Here is a 24,309-nt window from a genome sequence, read left to right on the forward strand (position 1 = left end):
AATACTCCGTCTTGATCTTGTAGATGCGGCAGTATTGTACGGTTACCTGCTGATAGCAGCATCAGTTGCTCCTGAGTCCACACATCATCCCTCTGAGCCTCAAGGATCTGGTCATGTAACCCAAGCTCATTATCTACAACACATAGAGAGGCAGTAGGCAAGATGGTCTGACATACTACCTGCTCATTGGTCTTAAACTCCGGTTTGCGGGATAAAGCATCGGCCCGCAAGTTTGCCTTCCCCTCCACGAACTGCACCTTGAAGTTAAACCTGGAGAAAAACAAAGCCCATCGGATTTGACGCTGGTTTAACTTCTTTGCTGTTTGTAAGTGCTCTAAATTCTTGTGATCAGATCTGACCACGATCTGGTGCCGTGCCCCTTCAAGCCAGTGCCGCCACACCTCAAACGCCACCTTAATCGCCAACAACTCCTTCTCCCATATGGTATAGTTCTGCTCGAAGGGTGTTAGTTGCCGCGAGTAAAATCCACAGGGACGCAAGGTCCCTGAGGAATCCTTCTGAGACAATACAGCCCCCAATGCGTAGCTAGAAGCGTCCGCTTCTACCACGAACGGTTTGTCAACATCAGGATGTGTTAGTATGTTGTCCGATTGAAAACTAGACTTAAGTTGTAGAAACGCATCGTGAGCTTCCCGCCCCCACACAAATGGCTGTTTCTTACGCAGGAGCTGCGTCAAAGGTACCGTGAGCTTTGCAAAATTCGGAATAAACTCCCGGTAGTAATTAGCGAAACCTAAGAACCTTTGTACATCCTTCTTAGTCTTTAGCTCCTGCCATGAGTTAACGGCGTCGACCTTATGTGGATCCATTTTAAGTTCCCTACCTGACACTACATGACCTAGGAACTCCACTTCAGGCACATGAAAGACGCACTTGGAAGCCTTGGCGAAAAGCCCATTAGCCCGCAGACGGTGCAGAACCTGCTTGACATGTTGACGATGTTCTTTCTCGTCCTTAGAAAAAATCAAGATATCATCCAAATAAATCACTAAAAATTGGTCAATTAGGTCCCTGAACACATCGTTCATGAACCTCTGGAAGACCGCAGGAGCGTTGCAAAGTCCGAAAGGCATGACTCGGAACTCGTGGCATCCGAAACACGTGTTAAATGCCGTCTTCCATTCATCCCCTTCCCGTATACGGATTAAGTTATATGCCCCCCGCAGGTCAAGCTTGGTAAAAACCTTAGCCCCTTGCACCCTTGATAACAGTTCCGAGATTAAAGGTAGCGGGTACCTATCCCGAATGGTGTATTTGTTTAGGATCCGATAGTCGCAGACCAGCCTAAGTTCCCCAGTCTTTTTGGCTACAAAGAATACTGGTGCCGCAGTTGGAGAGCTAGATGGGCGAATAAACCCCTTGGCTAAATTTTCATCTAGAAACTCCCTCAAAGCTTGCCTTTCCGGTACAGTCAAGGCATACAGCCTTCCTGCTGGCAATTTCGCACCTTCTGCTAACTTGATGGCGCAATCATATGGCCTGTGCGGTGGTAATTTGTCCGCTTCTCTTTTACAAAATACATCAGAGAACTCCCCATACTCAGCAGGCACTCCCTCCATATCAGATTGAGTAACATTCAGAGTGCAACAATCCTGCCTCTTTAAGATCACTTTACGTGTCGCCCAATCTACTTGTGGGTTTACTACAGCTAGCCAATCCATCCCCAGGATCACATCATATCTAGGCAAGCTCGTAATATCCCACACAAACGTTCCCGTTACTCCCTGCACCTCCCACATTACTGCTGAGGTTTCATGGTTAACCACCCCAGTCTCCAGCAGTCTCCCATCTGCTCCTTCCACCCACACGTCGCATGCCTTGCGCACTCTAGGAATGCCATGCTTTTTAGCAAACTCAATATCTACATAAGAGACCGTAGCCCCTGAGTCCAGCAGTGCCAAAGTAGAAACAAGTTCCCTTCCCCCAACAGATAATGTAATGGGTACGAAAACATGCTTCCTCCCCTCAGTTGACTGCTTGAGGAGCCCTAGTGCGTTGGACTCACGTCGCACTAGGGCTGGCCTTTTCCCGAAAGCTGAGAAGGTTTCACATTACAGTCTTTGGCAAAATGCCCCGCATTCCCACAGTACAAACACAACCCCAGCTGCCTCCTACGGCTCTTTTCCTCTGTAGACAGCTTTTTAAAGACCCCAAGCTCCATAGGCTCTTCCCCCATCACCACAGGTGCCCTGGTAATATGCATGGGTGGCGCACACATTGCTTTCGAGTGTTTACGAGCCTCGAACCTTGCGTCTAAACGCAGCACCTTAGCTACTAAGGCGTCCCAATTTTCAGCCGGCTCCAAGCGTGCTAATTCATCCTGGAGCATATCACTTAACCCGGCAGTAAATAAAAGCATGAATGCATTTTCCCCCCAATCCAGCTGGTGGCGATACAAGTTAAACTTATTTAAGTAATCCAAAACAGTCCCCTTTCCCTGTTTCAACCGATACAGAGCCCACCCAGCATTCTCCGTGCGGAGAGGATCCCCAAAAGTGTCAGTTAATAACTTTTTGAAGTTATCCACATTGTCCTTGACTGGGTCATTTCCCAAAATTAAATTAGTGGCCCATTGTCCTGCGGGACCGGTCAACAAACTCAAAATAAATGCCACCTTGCTAGTGTCTGTAGGAAAAGCATGAGCACTGAGCTGGGAAAAATAAAGCTCCACTTGTGCCAAAAAGGTTGGCAACTTGCACCTGGTTCCGTCAAAGCGTTCAGGAGTCAAAACATGTCCTTTCACAGCATGAGCTGCTTGGCTGACGGTAAAAGCCGTTTGTAATTGGTCAAATTTGGCCCTTAACTCCTCCATCGTCTTCCTGACGGGTTTATTACTGCAATAAACTTTTTATGGGCGTTGGGCAATCTGTCAAGGACAGAACGCCACAAGGTTCAAGATAACAGAGTTTATTGGATTACAGAACTCAAAAATGCCCGTAAAATACAAGGGCCAGGCAGTATTAGCCTTTAGGAGCAAAAAGGGGCAAGGAAAAACGTTCAAAAGATAAACCGGATTAAACCGGAGTTTAATCCGGGTAAAAACAAACTGCTTGCTTCAGCCTGGGGATAAACAAAACAAAAGCCGAGGAACAAAAGACACAAAAGAATGCAACTAATTGGCAGCAGATTCCTCTCTGCTGCCAACACTGTGCTTAGAGTAACTTGCGTCGCTCCCACACACACAGCAGACAGGATTTCCAACACGAACAGATCAGCCAAGGATTGTAGCAGTAGAGTAGACCCAGTTCCTTTCCGTAGATCAAAGCCAGAAGCAGACGTTTGTAGATTCCAAGTCCAAGAAGGGGGGGAAGACAAGCCGTGGTCAGTTCAGTCCGAGTTTTCAAAGCAGGAGATGGCGTCCGTCAAGAAGACGACGGAAGGTCAAGCTAATAAGAGTAAGCACAGGTTTGCACAAACAAATGCCCACACAATTCCTCCCGCCGTCTGACCCTGAATTCCAAAACAACTTACGTCTCAGCACAGGAAAACACACCAGTCTTCAGGAAAGCGTCCCACACAGATCCCAAGCGTTCGTCCAGATTACCTTGCCCAACGCAATTTGCAATTGCTCCCAAGCCCCATTTTATGCCAGTTACAAATCCTCATCACTGTCAGCTGTCCTCCTTAACCCGGGCGTTTCCTCATCACTTTCCTCATCAGAGCTGGAACACCTCTGACTACGCCCCACAGCATCTCCAGCTGTGGATCCCGTCCCATCCCTCCAGCTAAGCCATGGGTCTAATCCTGAAGGTCCCCATTCATCTTCTATCCCATCATGACCAGTGCCACCCAATTCCTCCCTTACCCGAGTCCAATCCATCTCATCCTCCTCCGAGCTAACCAGCCCCTCCTCCATTCTCTCCGTAAACCCCTCGAAAGACTCTTCGTCAGATGGTGCTGCAAAAATGTCTCGCAGTCTTTTTCTTTCTCGCTCCTCGAGAGTATCTGACTCTCGAGGAGTCTTACGCCCACGTCTGTCAGAAACAGAGCCATGAGGCTCAATCATAACACATATACTCAGAAAAAGGACTAACATTTGAGGCACCAAAATATGTGTTGGCCAGTGAATATCAAGCACTCAAGGTGTCCCACTCAATGGAGCCCATAGGAAGGAATGATCTGGAAAACTGAAACATTGCCATAGTTCATCAGCCTCAATATGGTCTCTACTGGTCTGTACTGGTTTATACTGAGTAGCCTGGACTATACTGGCGCCATAACTCTTGTTAGGCGAGTGGGCTTATTAACAAAAGACCCTTTCCATAAATGCACAGCAGAGTAACTTATTAGCAGCAGCGTGACCCAGCACCAGTAGCCAAAAGTGATAAAAAGAACAAAAACACACAGACCAATGTTCTCTCTTCCTTTGGAGGCTTTTCTTTATAGGAAAATAATATAGTTGCAATATTTACAGAAACAAGGTTTCCATAATACAAATAAAGTTCTTCATACTTCCTTCTTTGCTTCCACACTGGGCTTTTTTCTCATGCAGATAAACCGCTTCGCTCTCACAGAGCCTCCTCTCACACCAAACTTACACAGGAGCTTCACACAGTAGCTTTTACACACAGCAGCCTTCACACTGGAGCTTCACACACAAAGGCTTCAAACTGGGGCCTCTTTCACTGAAGCTTCTCACACCAGGCCTTCACACACCGAGGCCCACTCATACTGAAGCCTCCCTCACACGGAGACTGACTAAGCGACTGGCACACCTGCTTATATTGAACTGCAGCTTTTGCTGAGTCATTGCATCCACTTAACCCTTTCAGTGCTTTGCTCACATTTTTGTAATTAAAAATACCTGGTTAATTTTTAACATTTCTGACAGACTGGTATATATAGCTTATATCTCAAAAACAAGAGCTGATAGGGGAAAACTAGTGCCCATTTTTGAATCAACGAGTCACATATACCCAGAAAGAGGACTAACATTTGAGGCACCAAAATATGTGTTGGCCAGTGAATTATAATTCATGCATTGAGGCCAAGGGCAATCAGGCACTCAAGATGCCCCACTCAATTGAGCCCATAGGAAGGAAATCTGGAAAACTGAAACTTTGAAATGGAAAAGAGCAGAAGCTTGTATGGATGCTTACGTCCTCCTTTTTTCTTTCTGCCTCCCCAGGTACAAACAACTCAGAGTCCCGAAAAACCAAAAAGAAGAAACCGCACATGAGCCTGGTTGGAGGTGCTCCCGGAATGAGCTCCAGTAAGAAGAAACTGAAGCCTAAACCTCTGGCACCTCCCACTCCCAGCCTGTATGATGACATCAATTGAATCATAACACTGGGATGAGAAAACTGGGATGAAGGGGTTGTGCCTCAGCACCCTTCAGACCCAATCCACAGGGAAGGCACTGGACAGTGTCCTCTCATGCACGCTCTCGTGTACACCTCTTTTTTTAAAGAAAAAAATTAACTGTGAAAGAGAGGTGGCTGCATGTCTTCCCATCTTCTCTCAAGCCTCCAGCACACATTGCACAGCCCTTTGTGTCCACTGGATGTGGCACAAAAGAATCGGACTGCTTTTGGGCACCCACCCTTTCGGGGGGAAAGGGGTGGCGGTGGTTTGAGGTGGGGAGCCGGAGGATGGCCGACACCTCCATCAGTTGGAGAGTAGCCATTTTTCCTCCTCCCCCATGTTCAACCCATGTCTATTTATTGTGATGTTAGTGGATGTTCAATCATGATTATATATCCAGTGGCATTGTGTCACTTCGCAACGCTAGACTCTGACTGGACAGGTTTGGGAGGTGTGACCCCGTGTGTCTGATATGGAAGGGCCCGAGGAAGAAAGAAGGACAGTGGATGTTCTTCAGCACCTGCCCTTCCTTCCAGGTCTCTGCTTCAGCAGCCTCCTTTTCGTTCTGAGAGGCGTCACAAGATCTTGAATTGTCCTCTTCCTTGCCGAGCTTTTGTGGTGCTCTGTTGTTGAAAAGGATGTTTTTTAAGCCACACTTTGCTCCCCTTTGCCCCCCGTGTTGCGGCCTTCCTCCATTTACTGAATGAGTTTGGGCGAGGCGGAGAATTTGAAACTGTTGCCGCTACTATATCACTATTGCTTCCTTCCCAGACGGTATGTGCTTCGTCACCAATGGGATTTTGTATGAAGCAATATTAAGAATGGACATGATGATATGGGCATTTCCTCCCAATGTGTGTCAGGAAGCTGGTGCAGTTGATGGCTCTTTCATCCATTGGGACACACATTTGCAATCCTGAGAAGCCAGTACTGTAAAGACCGGCATTGGTTTATGCACATCTTGTATTTAAATACAAATCTTCATATGTGCCCAACAACTGGCTTTCAAATGGAACTGTTGTTGAATTTTAAAATAGCGGTATTTAACATTCCACGAGAGAAATTCATGGAAACCGAGCAGGAAGGCTGTGTTGAGGTCTGCGGTGTTCGTCTTTAATTCTTCCCTGTCATGGTACGCGTGAGGGAAAGAATTATTTATTCTTAGGAAATTTGAAGAAATCTTGCTGGAGTATTAGAGCCAAACTTAGGGGAAAAGGGGTGAAGTGCATACTTTAGATTAGTAGTTACTTTTTTTCTCTCCATTTCACCTATTCCTGGCTCCAATTTTATCCTTTCTACAAACCGCTGCAGTTTTAAATCTAGTGCCATAAATCATGGTGGTCCTAAAGGTATTGATATAGGCTTGAAATGTTAAAGCTGCTTCTGGAGGTAGGTTTTCCGTCCGCTCATGCGCTTTCCTTTAACATCCCTTCCTGGATCTTAACAAGATTTAGAATAGAAAGACATGTGCTTCCCAACAAGCTCTGCAGAAGTCAGACAAATGCTTGTGAATATACACCAAGGGAATTTCTTGATCATTCTTCTCTGCTCCTTTGTCCCACATTATGCAGTCTCTACGTGTGTATGTGTGCGGAGAGGATGGTTGCCTCCTACAGAATTATCATCAGAATTCCTTATACTTTGGATAAGACAACAGACCACTTTCACCTATGTGGTTATGGATTATAGCTTGTATGTTGGCACTGGAAATCCAAAGATGCAACAATATTTTCTAGCTGTACTGGTTCTCTGGATTAGGATCGCCAAGCACTTCCGTGCAATTTAGTCTTTTCTCCTTTCTTCTTCTACTAGAAAAACCACCTTCAGTTACATTTAGGTGAAAGGTCTGTCTTGGCTGCTACTAAAATCCTTAGGCTCAGTTCTATAACCGGCTCAGTAGGCTGTTTCACCTACAGTCCTAAAGCAGAACAGTTTTGCCACATTATGGAGACTCTTGAAGGCCATAATGGTTGATGGTGAATCTGTAGCTAGCCATTTTTCACTCTTTCACTTCTCCCCCAGAGCCACGTAGGGAGATTGAGCACTATGGTGAGCAAAACCTCTCTGTTTTGTGGAGGTTTAGTAAATTCGGGCAAAAATCAGCAATAGTTTTTTGGCCTGAGGGCTCTTGCAGGATTTAAGCTCTTCCCTTTGCCTTTATCTCTGCTCTGCAGGCTGCCTGCATTCCTCAGAATTTCATTGATTCCTTCATGTGGCATAACAAGCCATTGCATTGGTGTTGGGAACCTTTGAGTGCTGGCTCCTAAGCAGCTTTCTCTCCAGAGCTGGCTTTTGCTGCTGTATTTCCCCTCCCTGGATGCTGCAGGCCCTGTGGCTGCTTTAACTTGCCTCTGTGCCATCTGTGCTAGCAGTTAATGCCAACCAAGAGGACAGTCGCCCTTGCCTCCTCCTGTTTTCATTGAGCCCTCAGAGGTTGTGTAGTTCAAATGCTGGCTGCCATGTTGGTGGTGGATCTGTCGCCCTTGCAGACCCTGAGCACGAGGTGCATGTAATTGATGGTGGCGAAAACTATGTAAGGACTGGAAAATGGCTAGCCTGTGCAGCAAGTTAACACTATTAAGTTTGTTTACTTTCCTCACCCCTCCTTCACACTTTTCTCCCTGGGTAAAAGGTCTGTGATACTCAGTGCATCTTCAGGACCAAGGTTAGACCTTGTTTGCTTTGTGAGCTGGAGATAGGAAGGCTAGTACCAAAATAGGAGTAGCCTTACTTATGTGAAACCTGCAAAAATTGTTCCAGCTTGTTGTCATCAGGTCAAATCTACCAAATATCAGTTCTGTATGTCTAGATACCAAGACTTACCGTTATGCTTTAGCAGGTATTTCTAAAATCACAATCCAGTATTCTGAGAAATCCATGTAAGCATGGCTCATACTGGCACATTTTAAAGTGAATTACTGGATAATCGGTGAGAAGGAAAGAGGTAAACTTGGATTCTAACCAGGATCACTTCTATTCTGTGCCTGACAACCAGTTCAGGCCACTCATGAAATTGCTGACCACTTTTGCTCACTCGCTGCATTGTGTCGGTGGCCAGAACGGAAGAACAGATCCTTGCTTTACCTGTGCAATTGCAACTGAAGCATATGGGAGTCTTGTTGTAGATGCCTTGGGAAGTATAGCATCTGGGGAATTTTTGAACATTAATTTAGCAGTGGGGAGGACAGGTCTTTTTTATATATGGCTCTGTATCTGCACTTGCACCCTTTATTTTTTAAGATAGGCCTGTTTCACTTGAAGAAAAAAACTCATGTATTCTATCATGACTGATGAGAGGTTTTTAATTTGTCAGTGATAACTTAAAAACTGCACCTATGTGATATTTTTGAACGCGTGCAGAAAAATCAACGGATTAAGTACTGTACTGTGGTCTCTGATTTTTTTAAAAAAATGTTTTTTGTGTATGTAATCTCAGCTTGTACAGGTAGGTAGATAGACTTTAAAAATACTGTCAGATCTGTATTATTTTTTTTCTGCCCATCCATGGATTGTGGCATGCCTGTGTAAATAAACTGTAACTCTGCTTGGTATCTCTGGGTATGTTTTTGATTTTGCTGGGTCATAGAAGAAGGTAACAGCTGATAACATCTTTTGAGGTAAAGTGGTGTTTGAAAGGTGCCTTCTAGAGACTCTTTTTCAAAAAGCATCATGCTGGACTTAACATTCTTAACATTTCTAGTCAACTGAAAAACCAAATACAGTAGAGTCTTGTTTATCCAACCTAAACAGGCAGGCAGAAAGTTGGATAAGTGATAATGTTGGATAATGAGGGATTAAGGAAAAGCCTATTAAACGTCAAATTATGTTATGATTTTACAAATTTAGCACCAAAACGTCGCAATGTATTGGAAACATTGACTATAAAACATTGACTACTAACATTCATTACAAATAAAGATAGAATTGAATGAAATGAACTTACAGTAACAACATTGTTGGAAGTTAAATCTGTAAAAGGTTCAGTCCTGTGAAGGCAGACTGCGTTGGATGAGCAAAGGTTGGATAAGCGAGACTCTACTGTAATAGACACTGGCTGACATTCTGTTGGTTTCATAAAGCAGTAGAATTACAGGATTATGCCTCTGTATGTACTTTTTAAGATCCTTTATAACAGTGGTCCCCAACCTGTGGACCCACAAAACCGTTACTACACCGTTGCAATAACAGTGACTGGTCTTGTGAAATCCTTATAGTGCCGAGGCAATGGGGATATCAGGAGGGGAGAGGCTGACTACACACAAAAGGTACTACAACAAGCCTCCTGACTGCTGCTTCTCCCTCCCTCCCTCTAAGCAGAGTAGGCATTGGAAGCAGAACTCAAAGGGCAATGTAGATATACCTTCAGACACATTTCTGAACAAACAAATGTATGGTATGAATCAGGCTTGCACAACCAGGCCCTCCAGGTGTTTTGGACGTTATCTCCCAGAATTCCTGATAGTTGAAAAAGCAGGCTAGGGCTTCTGGAAGTTGAGTCCCAAACACTTAGTTGGCCACAAGTTGTGCAGGCCTGGATGGAAGGCAGGGTCTGGAGCTAGCACAAAAATCTTAGGTAGTAACAGAACTCCTTGTCCTTCTAAAAGTGAACCAAATAAATAGAGTGGCAAAGCAATTATCCATTTTACAGAACATTAGCTTTTCCCGATTCAGAATTTGAACTGAACATACAACAGTTATGCCCCCACTCACTGATGTTTGCAAAACAATTTCCACCAGCACTAGCCATTTGGCAGAGATGATGACAATCACAGTCCCAAATATCTGCAGTTTACCAGGCTGGCAAATGGTATCAGTATTTCTACAGCCATTACTAAGAAAATATTTTTTATGAGATAGATGATTTGCTGCTCTCATAATGGTAGATTCTACCCTCCATGTCCTTGGATACTATGGCTGATGGGATGTAAATGCCAATTTGTAATGCCAAGTTAATTTGTAGTTTTATTTCCCTACCTGTGAAAAATCTGTCATACAATTGATGAAAAGGGGAAGGAGATAGCTCTGTTAATTTGCAAATACCTCCACCTCTGCTGATTTATATCTGGATCAGTGACAGGCCTTTTTATCTTTTTCTCCCAAATGTAAATTTGGACTGACTGCACAGATAAAAAGCCAACCATATAAATATCATGGGGGCTGAGATCCTGCATTAAAGGCTGTGACTATATGATGGCAAAGCCATGTTGCTGACATGTGTTAGAATTGTGGTGATGCATGTGATGTCCTTTTTCACAAACAGGCACCTACAACTTTGCATTGTCCTCCATTCTGGGTTACAATAGCTGTGTTGGGAGTCAACTCTCTCACCTGCACATTATATTGTATTGTATTGTTGCACGTTCTGACTGTTGCTCAGTGACCATGCTGCTCACAGTTGAACAATGGCCCTCATGTAGCCGCTATGGCAATACTCCCCCATTTTTGTGAAAATGATCGGCAATGCTTCAATTGACTACACAATCTTCAGTTGGTTCATGACATCATAGCTTCCCAAACAGGATGCGAGCTAGAAATTTTTAAAGAAGAAGACTGCATTTCAGACCATAGATGTCAAGCACAGATTTACTTAAGAGTCATTATTGGCAACCTTTTTATAAATGCCTTGATTTTTACAAGCTAAAGCAGTAGTTAAAAAGAATGTTTAAGACAGGTTTTGAGCAGGAGCAGGAAATTTACTTGGCACTGATAATCAAAAATGTAGCTTCCTATTCAGTTCAAGTTTCTGTCTGCAACAATGAGGCCTAGAAATATAATTCTTGCCCTTGAAACACAAGTTTAAATAGTTGAGAGACGGTAACCCACAAACTGGGTGGAGTCCTTTCTTGGGTGATTTAGCTTATATGTTTCAGGTCTTCCAGTCCTCAAATGCTTACAGCAGCATTTCTTTTATAAAAGACAAGATGGAGAATCTACTTCAGCAGTGTGCCTTCTAGCTTATTCTCTCAAAGTTGTAGTAAACTCCATGGAGGTACCTTTGGCTTTAATACTTTCAGAATGTACTAAGCATGTTTGGTACAAAGAAGAAGAAAAATCATAACCCCCTCCAATGGACAGTGTTGACAAATCCAAATGCCATCAGCCAGATATATCTCTAGCTTGACAGGGTAGGGGCACGCCAGCATGCACCCAACCAAAAGCTGTATGGTGTGGTTAGAAAACTAGACAGGAGGTTCAAGCGCAGCTGATACTCTTCCTTTAGCCAGCAAGAGGTGCACCATGCCTTGGTTTATTAGCTGTGTTCCTGAGGGAAACAGCCAAATGCTTAGGTCCTTTGTTCTAGAGCAAAGGGGTGGACAAGTATCTAAATACAGAGCCCACTCAGTATGGAAAATAGTCTTCATAAGATAGCTCACTAATACCTACTTCCAACATGCACATCTCTTGGTGCTTGGAGGAAAAGGCACATGTTCCATTTGTTCAACTCCAACAGAGGATGAAAGGAGTTATACACTGGCATTTATGGAAAAAGCCTACATAAGTACTATGTAATTGGTCACAGTGGAATGGGCAGAAAATGGACATATCAAAATTATTCCTTCCATGCTTCCCAATGCAGCAACAAATATATTGCCAGATATTTGAAGTTGAATGCCCCTTTGTTGTACTGCAGGGCTTAGAAGATGGCAAAGACCAAAAGGGAAGGAACTGCATTTCAGTACAATGGCTCTCTACAATAGGCTTCAAGAGTTCCAAATCTTCCAAATGATCAAGAAAATCACAGCAACTGTATCAAGTTTTTCCTAAAAACATAGAAGCCAAAGAACATGAGAGCAATGCTTCTAATGACCGAGTCACAGAACTGTTTGGTTCGGTAGAGGGAGAGCAGAGCAATCCACGTTGCCTTACTCTTCTACAGTCTTCAAAAGTCTCCAAATGTTATGACTACAGAAAAGATTGAGATCAAGTAAAAATTTTAAAGCAAAGGGTCTGTGGATATTTTCCTTCAATCAATGTAGACTTTCTAGACAAAGTGCTTTCCTTGTTACAGAGTATTAACAAGTGAAAGTACAAAACAATGAGCAACCAACTGGGATCTCTCCCTCCTCTCCAGTTGCAGCTCATCGTCCGTACATTCCAAAAACGAGAAAACTAAAGAACACAGTCACCCCAACCAAAGAAATGGTAGCAGGGGCTGTAAATAACTGGCGGTAGTTGATACGGAAATACCAGATGATCACCAGCATCACCATAAAGGCCGGAATCATCAAGTTGCCCATGCTCAACGCCATGCCCCCAGTTTCTGAGGGTGTGGCCCCAGTATCAGGCGTGGCAGAAGCAGTGGTCTGAGAGCGATGGCAGTGGATCACACAGTTGTCCAGGATGTTGAGGGAGCGGAGAGTCCGAGCCTGGTCTTGGAGAAGCTGGCCCTGGTAGATAAACTTCATCTGACTTTCCTGGCCTGGGAAGTACTTGCTTTAAAAAGAAGAAACAAGACATAAATTAGCCAATGAGAATGTGCTGTGGGATACTTTAGAACAAGCATCACCCATAAGAAAGTACACACTAGGATACTTAAAGCTAGCAGCTATGACAGGGAACATGGTTAAGGCGGATGAAGACACTGATGAAGAAACTCCACTTACATACAATGCAGAGGTTCCCTGAACTTAAAGCATTCTCCTTGGTGTTACATCCATGGTCAAATGATGAAAAAGCAAAAGCTGATTCACTTTAATATGAAGAAATGTATCTAAAACTTAAGCTCTGCCAATTTTCAGACAGTAAAAAACAAACAGAGATATCCACATACTTACCCTCTATGATAACACAAGAGCATTTCCACAAGTGTTCCAACACCTTGTTCATTAGAACTCTTCTCACTGCATCCTGACATCAAGCTCTCTAATAACACCACATATTGCTAAGAATTGTCTTTCCTAGCACCTCAACCTGGTACTAAATGTAATAGTCAGATATAGCCACAATAAGAAGGCTCTGTCATCATGAAACTGGAGCCTCCGGTGGCGTAGTAGTTTAAAGCCTTGTGACTTGAAGGTTAGGTTGCCGACCTGAAGGCTGCCAGGTTTGAATCCCACCCGGGGAGAGGGCGGATGAGCTCCCTCTATCAGCTCCAGCTCCATGCAGGGACACGAGAGAAGCCTCCCACAAGGATGGTAAAAACATCAAAAAAACAAAACAAAAAAAAAACATCTGGCCGTCCCCTGGGCAACGTCCTTGCAGACGGCCAGTTCTCTCACTCCAGAAGTGACTCAAGTTGCTTCTGACACGAAGAAAAAAAATCATGAAACTGACAATGCCCCCCCTCAAACTGAAGAACTATTCAGGGTCCTGTGGAACTGCTTGTCATAAGGCACCCCATGGCTGGAAGAGTGATGCAGATATCATTTCTGAGCTCCTCAATCTGCAGTACCTTGAGACTTCAACTGGGGTGTTGCTAGGCTAAAAAGGTAGGTCTGGGACATCACTTTCTATCATAAACCATAAACCTGAATTCCCAGAAGTTCAAACATATTCTGTCCAGTTTATGATCTCATAACCACTAAACAGAATGCCAGCTAATATGTTGTATTTATTTACTTGGTGATTACACAGGATATGTCAAACTTACTTTCCCAGATTGCACCAGGAGTTCCCTAGATATACTTGCCATTATGAATGATGTCATTAGCCATGATGTAGAAAAGCAAGAGATTCCTCCAGCTGTCATTCAATGCCCCAACCAAAAGGTTTCCAAGGCATTATGATAAAGGCACTGGGGAATGCTGTCTGTGATATCACACTTGAAACTGGTGTCTATATTTTGTCAGGGGTCAAAATCAACCTATTTCAGGCATCCTCAAACTGCGACCCTCCAGCAGTTTAGGCCTCCAACTCCCAGAAGCCCTAGCAGTTTGTTCAATGGTCAGGAATTCTGGGAGTTGGAGGCCCAAACAGCTGGAGGGCTAGAGTTTGGGGATACCTGATCTATTTCTTTTTCATTACATGGAAGCCCAAAACTGTGCTAGCTAAGTACTTTGAGCATAAGCACCAACATTTTTGATGCCCATAACTTATTCACACACCAGTTGTTTTGCAATGATGCACAAGATGACTTCTTCAAAGTCTGCTATAAAGAAAACTAAGAAAAGTATTTTGTGAAGTATTTTGTATGTTCTGCCATATTCAGTAAATTCTAAGTTTTATTGTTAGCAGCATATTTGCAACTGAAGGGGTGGCTTTGTTCCAGGGCGTTGGTTAATCCCAACTAGGCGAAACCCACAGGAACAACTGTTGAGTGGTGAGTCAATACATACGTAAATCCCATCGATTCAATGGGTCCAACACTAATCAGGGCTAACAACAGGATTCAAATCCCTGACTTTAATTTTGCATTGATTGTTGTTATAACGGCTTGCACTCAGACAATTTTTTTTTTACAAATAAGTCATATATATATATATATATATATATATATATGTATGTATGTATGTATGTATGTTTTGGAATAAATTTGCATTGAGTTTGCCTTAACTTTAATCTGCTAATCTGTGGATGTAAAATTTCACACTCAGATTTTTGTTGTTCCCAGAATTTTAACAATTGCAATGGTGGCATTTTACCAAATTTTCTACACAGAACTTGAAGGTAAACATTTAGAAAATATACCCAAGGCATGTCTTTTATAACCAATGGCACTCACCTCTTGAGGATGCCGATGGTATCTTCAGGCTTCACAATGGCCACCTCTTCAGTGTCATTGAGGAACTTGAGGCGCACTTTGATAAGCCCTGTGTTTGGTTGACTCTCCTCCTTGGCAGGTACTGTTTGTGGAACCCTCTGGTTCTCCTGGGAACCAACGTAAGGAGAAAAAGTCCTTTGAGGCAGACCCTGAATGTCCAGCAGATCATCTAAGGTGGCCTCTGCTCCACTGCTCTCTCCTTGCTCAAATGTTAGGCCTGACCCAGAAGCAGCCCCTTCATCAGCCTTCTCTTCGGCTACTTCTGTAGCGCCCTGGGGCTCCGACTGCTCCGACGCTGAATTCCCCACGTAGCGCTCGATGGGGTTCAGGTGGATCCTGGATGAACGATCAGCAGCCACCACAGTTCCCAGCAAGTGGTTGTTCCCATCTGCAACGTATGTGGAAAGCCAGGCCAGAACAAGGGCCATGCCGAGGACCACAATACCAACCACCACTGTCACTTCATCCCCCACACCCTCGATGATGGTAACTTCAGGGGGCTCCATCTCTCAGCTTCAGCTAAAAGTGGGGGAAGACAATGAGAGACCCTCAATTCTGGTAGACATTCATTCAAATGGCAGTAGATCAAGATTTGACTCTCATGTCTCACAGCAAGCAAATCATGAAAACAGTTCAGTTGTGTTTCTATTAAACAATAGGCGTAAGAGTTGAGATGGGGGTCTTATAATGGGTTGCTAGCTAACATCTTGGCCAGCCAGCCATGAATTCAAATAAGCCTAAGGCAAATGTCTATCTCAGACGCAGTTCTCCATTAAACAGGAATGAAAGTGATCTCCTGGGGTGAAAAGGACTTCCCATTATGAACCGAGTAATGAACAAAGTGTTTTTAAAATCTTTAACTTGGAATAATTAATAACAGTGAAGATTAGCTGACCCAGAAAATTACATAGCTAGGACTGCATTGTGAAATGCAATCATTTCAGCACATCACTCTAAAAAAACTATAGCTTTTTTATTTACTTTTTTTTTTCAACTCTCTTTCACTGCTCTCAAGAATAGCTTGGAATAGTTTATGTGAAGGCTATGCCTGGAAACAGTTAATTATTGAATGAGATTTATAAAACTTTATGTGTATATATGTGCCTTCAAGTCTCCTCTCAACTTCCCATGAATTGTATAGGGCTTTCCCATGAATTTTATAGGGCTTTCGTAGGCAAGGAATTTTCAGAGGCAGCTTGCCTTTGCTTTCCTCTGAAATACAAATACAAAGCCTAAAAAGGGAGAAGAGGAGGCATCGGAAATCCCAAAGCTAATGTCAATCATGTTGGATTTAGGCCACTGAGGCAAAAAAATTATGTTGTAACAAACATACTAGTCTTCAACTCTGGATGCATCATTAATAAACACAGAAAGCAATCATGAATGTTAATTCTTTTCAAAAATGGAATTCATTATTTTGCTAATTTATTTAAAATTTTATATCCCACTAGTAGTTACAAATCTTACATGTGACTCACAAAATGTAAATTCATGACAAAATACTTAGCATAGTCTTAAGGGACAAACATATTAAAATACACAAATAATTAAAATACAAGTACATCACAAGGTCAGATCTATCTAGCAACAACAAACCCGTCAGTCTTATTTTTAGAAACATTGGATCTCAAAGTGGAACCCAAGTAACAATCCCATTTCTACCATTATTCAAAAAGCCACACAGAGTGAACTGGATGGTCCGCCTAAAGTGAGTGTCTCACTGACAGGGTCCTGCTTTGCATCTGTAGGTTTACAGTCCCACTTACTGATTCCGGAATGGGTATTGGGGGCACTGCTCTGCAGTGGCTCTGCTCCTTCCTGGAGGGTCGTACCCAGTTGGTGAAGCTGGGAGACACCTGCTCGGACCCCTGGCCTTTGACCTGTGGGGTCCCGCAAGGTTCTATTCTATCTCCTATGCTGTTCAACATCTACATGAAACCGCTGTGTGAGGTCATCCGGAGTTTTGGAGTGCGGTGCCATCTCTACGCAGATGACACCCAACTCTACTACTCTTTTCCACCAAACTCCAAGGAAGCCCCGGGTCCTGGACTGGTGCCTGGCCACTGTGATGGTTTGGATGAGAGCTAACAGGCTGAAATTTAATCCTGACAAGACAGAGGTCCTCTTGGTCAGTCGCTCGACCTATCGGGGTATAGGGTAGCAACCTGTGCTTGACGGGGTCACACTCCCCTTGAAGGCACAGGTCCGCAGTCTGCGGGTCCTCCTAAATTCAGTGCTGATGCTTGATGCTCAGGTGTCAGCGGTGGCTGGGAGGGCCTTTGCATAATTAAAGCTTATGAGCCAGCTGCAACCGTATCTCGAGAAGTCTGACTTGACCAGGGTGGTCCATGCCCTAGTTACCTCTAGAATGGATTATTGTAATGCACTCTACATGGGGCTGCCTTTGAAGACAGCTCGGAAACTACAACTAGTTCAAGGATCAGCAGCCAGATTGTTAACTGGAGCTAGTTACAGGGAGAGGTCTATCCCTTTATTTAAACAGCTCCACTGGCTGCCATTAAGTTTCCGATCCCAATTCAAGGTGCAGGTGCTTACCTATAAAGCCATAAACAGTTCGGGACCGGCCTATCTTCGTAACCGCATCTTTCCCTACGAACCTGTGCGATCTCCAAGATCTTCCGGGGAGGCTCTTCTCTAGCTTCCTCACCCTTCGCAAATGCGGTTGGTGAGGGCGTGGGAGAGGGCCTTCTCTGTGGTGGCTCCCTGGCTATGGAATTCCCTCCCCAGGGAGATTAGGTTAGCACCGACCCTCGCTGTCTTTCAGAAGCAGTTCAAAACATGGATGTTCTGTTGTGCATTCAATTAGACAAATCCGTTATATTCTGGCCCTTACCCACATCGAAATTTGCCCTGTCATGTTATAGTTTGATTTCCATCCCATATTTATTTTCCCTACTGCTTTGTCTATTTGATGTATGTTCTATTTCTATATTGACACTCTTTTTATCAGTTTGATTGTTTGCCCATTTATGTCCATATTGGACCTTTTAATGCTGTGGATGATTGTTTATATTTCCTGCTCTTAATTATGTTTTTAAACTATGACCTGTTTAATTCGTTTTTAAATGTGATGCTTGTTGTTTTAACTATTTAATTTTATGATGTTATGTGATTTGTATTGGGCTTGTCCCCGTGTGAGCCGCTCCGAGTCTCCATTGGGGAGATGGAGGCAGCATACAAAAATAAAGTTGTTGTTGTTGTTGTTTTATTATTATTATTATTATTATTAATAATAATAATAATAATAATAATTTAGTTCTCCCTGTATAAAGGATATCGATAGCAGAGCTTTTCCATGGCCTGGAGAACCTTATAGAGTCAAGGGGCTGAATTTTTGAAACAAACTTCCCAATTTGGATATTTCCCACCAAGATTATGAAGGACAGGTGAATTCTACTTAAGAATACATTCAGGTGCAACAATGTCTAGGGCTGAAAAATACATCTCAATTCCATGCATATGTTCTTCAGAGTAAGCCACAGTGCAACAACCTCTAGGGATGCAAAGTACATCTTGATTCCATGCCTATCAACTCAGGAAGAAACCCTAATTAAACAATGTGTTGTCGAAGGCTTTCATGGCCTGGATCACAGGGTTGCTGTATGTTTTCTGGGCTGTATGGCCATGTTCTAGAAGTATTCTCTCCTGACGTTCGCCCACATCTATGGCAGGCATCCTCAGAGGTTGTGAGGTATGGAGAAACTAAGCAAGGAAGGTTTATATATATATCTGTGGAAAGTCCAGGGTGAGAGAAGAACTCTTTGTCAGTTTGAGACCAGTGTGAATGTTGTAGCTATTCAATGCTAATTAAGGTTATTAACTACAACATTCACACTGTCCTCCAACTGACAAAGAGTTCTTCTCTCACCCTGGACTTTCCACACATATATAAAAACCTTCCTTGCTTAGTTTCTCCATACCTCACAACCTCTGAGGATGCCTGCCATAGATGTGGGCGAAATATCAGGAGAGAATACTTCTAGAACATGGCCATACAGCCCGGAAAACATACAACAACCCTAATTAAACAGCTTTCAGGGATGCAAAAGATTATTCCATTCATCCAACACATTCATGTTTGTTATCCTATTTCTGGTCATTGATTCAAAATAATAAGAGAAGTTTTTAGACCAGGTGAGGAACCCTAGCAGATTGTATTTTACCAGAAGTTATAATTTAGTATTGTTGATGGTTGTAATTTGTGACTGAGTTATATACAGTTTATAGTTTTAACTACTTGGGTTTTATTCTGATCTTCTATGAGAAAGGTAAGGGTTTTTGAACAAATCAGCAGCAGCCACAGTTTACACTATATTTTTATTAGTTTCTTCATCAACTCCTTCATAAAGTGCCAATGCTTGCTCAGAAGAGCTTTAAAAAGCCCTTTTTGCTGATAAAGAACTACTTTTTAATCTGCACAAAAGTTGGCTGAAATTGGTGAAAGGAATACAAAAATAAGATGACTGTCAAAGCAGTACTCAAAACTCTAATGTAAACACTCCAAACAGATTAACATGGCTGCTCTGGGGAAAGAAATTGCCAGTATTTTAAAATCTCCTTGTTTGTTACAGACACCGGATTAAATTTTGAAAACAGAACTCACATATGCATATTCACACTCCTGGATTTTCAAAAAGCATTTTTTTAAATTAAGAATTAATAAACGATAGCATCATAGTAACCTCAGCAAATACAAAAGGTAAAGGAATAGGGTAAACTATATCCCAAAGGAGAAACAGAGTCCTAAACAAGCAATAACAAAACAACAGCAAATATCACACAAAGCCTTATCTGTTGAGACTATATCACAATAATACGCTAAATAGACAAAGTATAAAACAAAGATGTGTGAAAGTGTTACCCACAATTTAGTAATTTCCCAAGTTTAGGGTAGATCATACCGATAATATTTGTTATATTCTAGTAATCAAAAAGTTGAGAAATAAATGAAATGACTTTGTCTATGCCTACTTTAACATAATGACCACAATGTGCCAAACTGTTATCACAGATGAGTAGCTTCCTTTTCCTGCATCTATCTACAACACCAGAAGAGCAACAGTATGGTGCTGTCAGGATGCTAGAAATAGCACAGTAGATTCCTTCCCTTATTTTCTTTTGTATAAATACGTTAAACACACATATGTAGATGGATGGATATAAACCACATTTGGATCATAAGGTCCACTGAAGTCAACTAAAGGAAAAAATTGAAAAGCCCCTTGCCCCATCAACAGATTCTTACCAGCACAATCCCATTAGGATAATATCTCTCTATATAAATGTCAAGCTATGTCTCTCTGTACCAGAAAGACTGTTGCTAAGTGACGTGGCCCTTGGTGATGTTACTGGGAAAGAAAGGTTTCAGGTGTATGAGAGGAAGGAACGAACGAAAAAACCACAAAGAGAGTCATGTTGCTATGGAAAAATTGTGAGGTGGGCCCTCTCAGAGCTGGAGAAGGGAGGAAGGAAAGAAAGAGAGAGAAAGGGAAGGGGGAAGAAAAAAGAGAGAAGGGATAGAAAGGAAAGGGGAAAAGGTATGAAGGGGGAAGGAAAGAAAGAGAAAGAAAAAACGAAAGCAGGGGGGCAGGAGCCCCTCTAACACTGGAACAATATCAGGTATATATGTTAGTTGTGCAAAAAAAATTTCTGAATTGGATACTGTATTTTCATATCAACAAAATGAATTCTCGCTCAAAATATAATCCTGCAAGTTTGAAATTTTAGGTACAACTCTACTACATATAATAGTATAATTTCCCCCCCCCCCTCTTTTTTTTTTGGCATACGGTAAGAGGTAAGATATCAAGTATGACTAATCCTATAAATTAATTCCTGCAGAAAAAAAAGCTTTGTCTTTTTCTTACTTACCAAGGGAGATTTAGTTCTAATATATGTAGCAGCAAACTTGGAATGTAACGAGGCTCTAGCTTGACCACTTGACTGCAGCCTACGACAAATTACATCCTCTTGCCGCATCAGCCTCCCTGTCCAGACGGAAACAAAAATAACTCATTAACATTGTGAGTTATATAAACAGTACAATTGCTTCCAGAATAAAAGAAGTATTCACTTGAACAATCAATTTGTGACAAAACAGAATTTCTCTGTGGAAATGTATAAGGTAGACAAATTACCAGAAGCCTGAACATTGCTACTCTGGAATTTGTTACAATTTTCTATAACCTTTCAGTCCAATTTAAATTGCTAGTTTCAGGTAACTATGACCCAGCTAGGAACATATCTCTCACAAATACAAGAGTCTTACTGTAATGGCTTACATGAATTAGCTACATGGGAAATGGGAAAAGATAGTTAAGGCACATAGTTTCTTCAGACCCAACAAGAAAAATAGCAAGAAACTATTATCTAGGAATGCTATTAGCATGGCCATTATATGGATGTCTTACCATCCCATCTAACAGGTTTTCACCTCCACCTTCAGTCTACTATGTATGATCTACAGATGGTTTGTCTGCCCTAGATTCCCAATAGCTCTTTTAAAAGCAGTCATTAAAATAAATGTTAACGTTAAGAATGACAGGGTGTATCTACATTGTAGAATTAATGCAGTTTGACCCCATTTGACCTTCCATAGCTCAATGCTATGGATTCATGGGATATGTAGTTTGGTGAGACACCAGCACTTTTGGGCAGACAAGACTAAGGGCATTGTCCTATGATTCCATAGCTTTGAGCCGTGGCAGTTAAAGTGTCAAATGGCATTAATTCTACAGTGAGAGTTGGACTGGATGGTCTTACTGATCTCTTCCAATTCTATGATAATCTCTTTGTCTGTTACCGCCAAATTCTTTTTTTCTCTGAACCTGTTGCCTCAATTTCTTCTTTATTCTGTTCCTGCTACCAGCACAGCAAGAGACCTACCCACAACTTGTTTCTCACTCTGGTTAAATATGTTCTGATTACCCTTTAAACCCAGTAAGAAATATATTTCAGAAAGTGACATCAATAAATATTGCAATCTAGATCACCCTTCTAGGGAGCTCAACTTTCAGACCTCATGAAAAACGTTGGTGGACTGAAACTCCCATCCTCCTCATCACTGACTCCGCTGGCTTATTAGCCTCATGGGATCTGAAGTCCAACAACATCAAGAGAACAGCAAACTCTCCACCTTATCTAAAAGGTGTCTAGCATCCCTTATCTAAAATCTGAAATCTGAAACACCCCAAACTCCATAATTATTCTCAATGGGTGGCTGAAATAAGGACACCTTTGCTTTCTGAGTATTCAATGTACATACACACAGTTTGCTGCATGTACACACTTATTAAAGAAATTTTCCACTAAATTCCCTTCAGGCAATATCTATAAGAAACATAAATGAATGATGTGTTTAGCATTGGATTTAATCTCCAAGCTAGCTCATGAGGAGAGGCAGGTTGTTGTCACTGTTATTATTATGTGCAGGTACTCAAAAATCTGAAAAAGCCCAAAACCGAAAATATTTATGATCTCAAGCATTTTGATAAGGGATACTCAATGTGTGCTTCCTCTCCTTTCAGATATTACTATTTTTATTTACCACGCCAGAAGCAAGTTGAGAATATAGCTATAACGTATTAAAAATCACAAAGTTAAAAAACGTGGCATTATACTAAATTTCGTTTGACCAGAAGCTGGCCACTTCGAGTGGCTCTGGTGTTGCTGTAAAAAGGTCCTCTATTGTGCATGTGACAGGGCTCAGATTGCATTGTAGTAAGTGGTCTGTGGTTTGCTCTTCTGCACACTCGCATGTCATAAACTCCACTTTGTAGCCCCATTTCTTAAGATTAGCTCTGCATCTCCTGGTACTAGAGTGCAGTCTGTTCAGCGCCTTCCAAGTCTTCTGTGTGCCCAGGAGGGAGTTTGTCATCGGATCTCAGCCACTGATTGAGGTTCTGGGTTTTAGCCTGCCACTTTTGGGCTCTTGCTTACTGAGGTGTTCCTGCGAGCATCTCTGTAGATCTCAGGAAGCTATTTCTTGATTTAAGACATTGGCATGCTGGCTGATATCTGAAAAGAGGATGGGCCGGAGATGTCAATGCCTTGGTCCTTTCATTACTGGCTGCTACTTCCTGATGGATATCAGGTGGTGCAATATCGGCTAAACAGTATAATTTCTCCATCGGTGTAGGGCACAGACATCCTGTGATGACGTGGTATGTCTCATTAAGAGCCACATCTGTCTCTTATGGTTTTACCTCTCCCTGAAGTCCTTTCTAAACTGCCATATAATCCAGATTATCAAAGCAGATAAATTCACATTACCTGCTTTGAACTGGATTATATCTTATAGCAACACTAGAGGCACTCAAAGAGATCAGCTTCTGGTCAAAGGAAATTTAGTGCTAAGTTTTAATGCTAAGTTTTTAACTTTGTGATTTTTTATAATACATTATAACTGTATTCTCTTTGACAACACATTATAACTGTATTCTCAATTTGCTTCTAACACAATAAATGAGCCTACACTGTCATACAATCCAGTTCAAAGCAGATTATTTGGATTTTATATGGCAGCATAGAAGGGGCCTCAAAGTGCATCTACACTAGGCATGGGCAAACTTCGGCCCTCCAGGGGTTTTGGACTTCAACTTCAACAGCCTACCGGCTGTTAGGAATTGTAAAAGTTGTAGTCCAAAACCCCTGGAGGGCCGAAGTTTGCCCATGCCTGTTGTAGCGGCACCCTGACTTTTTTTAAGATCCCAGAGGCAAGGCTGAAGTTCTCTGGATGGGAAGCAAGGATGGGAAAATATATTCAAGGACTTCTAACATCACACCGATGAGGCAGGGCCAATAACATGCAAACAAATAAAGAAACAAACAAGGGAATAACAGTGGCAAGGGATAGGTTGCCAAAGCAGGCCAAGAGCTGGCCTCAAAGCCCACTATTTATCAGGTAGGGAACAAACAGAAGGGGAGGGGTCGTTGAAATGAGAGTGAAAGGTGTCCTATTAAAGGGAGGGCAAGCAAAGGAATTTCCAGCAGAGGCTCTTAAAGGGTTGGGGAGATGTATATCAGGGCCTTGTGATGGAGGCAGGCCAGAAGGGGGTTCATTAGGGAGAGAAATGGGTCAGAGGCTCTGTAAAAGAGGGAGCAGCCGGACCTGTCACTCACCTTCCCTTCCGCACTTCTTCTCTTCCCCCTCCAAGCCAAAGCAGCGGGGCACGTCACTAACGCCCGCTGGACACGTCACTGCCGAGCGCGCGCGGCCGCCATCTTGGAAAGCCGGTTGCCATGGAAGCGGCTGCGGAATATGC

The 24,309-nt window shown here is 42.7% G+C and overlaps 2 protein-coding genes and 1 long non-coding RNA gene across 6 annotated transcripts in view; 1 reads left to right on the top strand and 2 right to left on the bottom strand.

Moving 5' to 3' along the window:
* Positions 1 to 8,876, top strand: part of atxn7l3 (ataxin 7 like 3) — a 45,304-nt gene extending 36,428 nt beyond the window's left edge. For all 3 annotated transcript variants that reach the window (XM_062983777.1, XM_062983775.1, XM_062983776.1), the window contains exon 13: positions 5,150 to 8,876. In XM_062983777.1, the coding sequence (XP_062839847.1) occupies positions 5,150 to 5,301 (152 nt within the window). In that variant the 3' untranslated portion in view covers positions 5,302 to 8,876. The remainder of the gene's footprint in view (positions 1 to 5,149) is intronic.
* Positions 2,913 to 4,033, bottom strand: LOC134299857 (uncharacterized). The gene is made up of 2 exons (XR_010007095.1): positions 3,493 to 4,033; positions 2,913 to 3,407 (listed from the first exon to the last, which is right to left on the bottom strand). It is a non-coding gene; the product is annotated as an uncharacterized LOC134299857 (long non-coding RNA).
* Positions 8,877 to 10,890: 2,014 nt separating the features above from the next.
* tmub2 (transmembrane and ubiquitin like domain containing 2) lies at positions 10,891 to 24,287 on the bottom strand. 2 transcript variants are annotated; one of them, XM_008113268.3, is made up of 4 exons: positions 24,167 to 24,287; positions 20,918 to 21,033; positions 14,987 to 15,544; positions 10,891 to 12,759 (listed from the first exon to the last, which is right to left on the bottom strand). In XM_008113268.3, exons 3-4 carry the CDS (start codon positions 15,529 to 15,531, stop codon positions 12,405 to 12,407), a joined length of 900 nt encoding a protein of 299 aa, XP_008111475.1. In that variant the 5' UTR covers positions 15,532 to 15,544; positions 20,918 to 21,033; positions 24,167 to 24,287; the 3' UTR covers positions 10,891 to 12,404. The 2 variants fall into 2 exon arrangements, with proteins under 2 accessions (XP_008111475.1, XP_003222481.1); XM_003222433.4 differs by having other exon boundaries at positions 24,156 to 24,244.
* Positions 24,288 to 24,309: the final 22 nt, after the last annotated feature.

The sequence above is a fragment of the Anolis carolinensis genome, chromosome 6 (genome assembly GCF_035594765.1).
Source record: "Anolis carolinensis isolate JA03-04 chromosome 6, rAnoCar3.1.pri, whole genome shotgun sequence".
Taxonomy (NCBI): domain Eukaryota; kingdom Metazoa; phylum Chordata; class Lepidosauria; order Squamata; family Dactyloidae; genus Anolis; species Anolis carolinensis.

What these genes read in the sequence shown, in the direction of transcription:
- tmub2 (XM_008113268.3), bottom strand. Translation starts at nt 15,531, where the DNA reads ATGGAGCCCCCTGAAGTTACCATCATCGAGGGTGTGGGGGATGAAGTG. An exon ending in ACCATCGGCATCCTCAAGAG is followed by an intron (nt 12,760 to 14,986) that starts GTGAGTGCCATT and finishes TTCTTTTTAAAG; the next exon opens with CAAGTACTTCCCAGGCCAGG.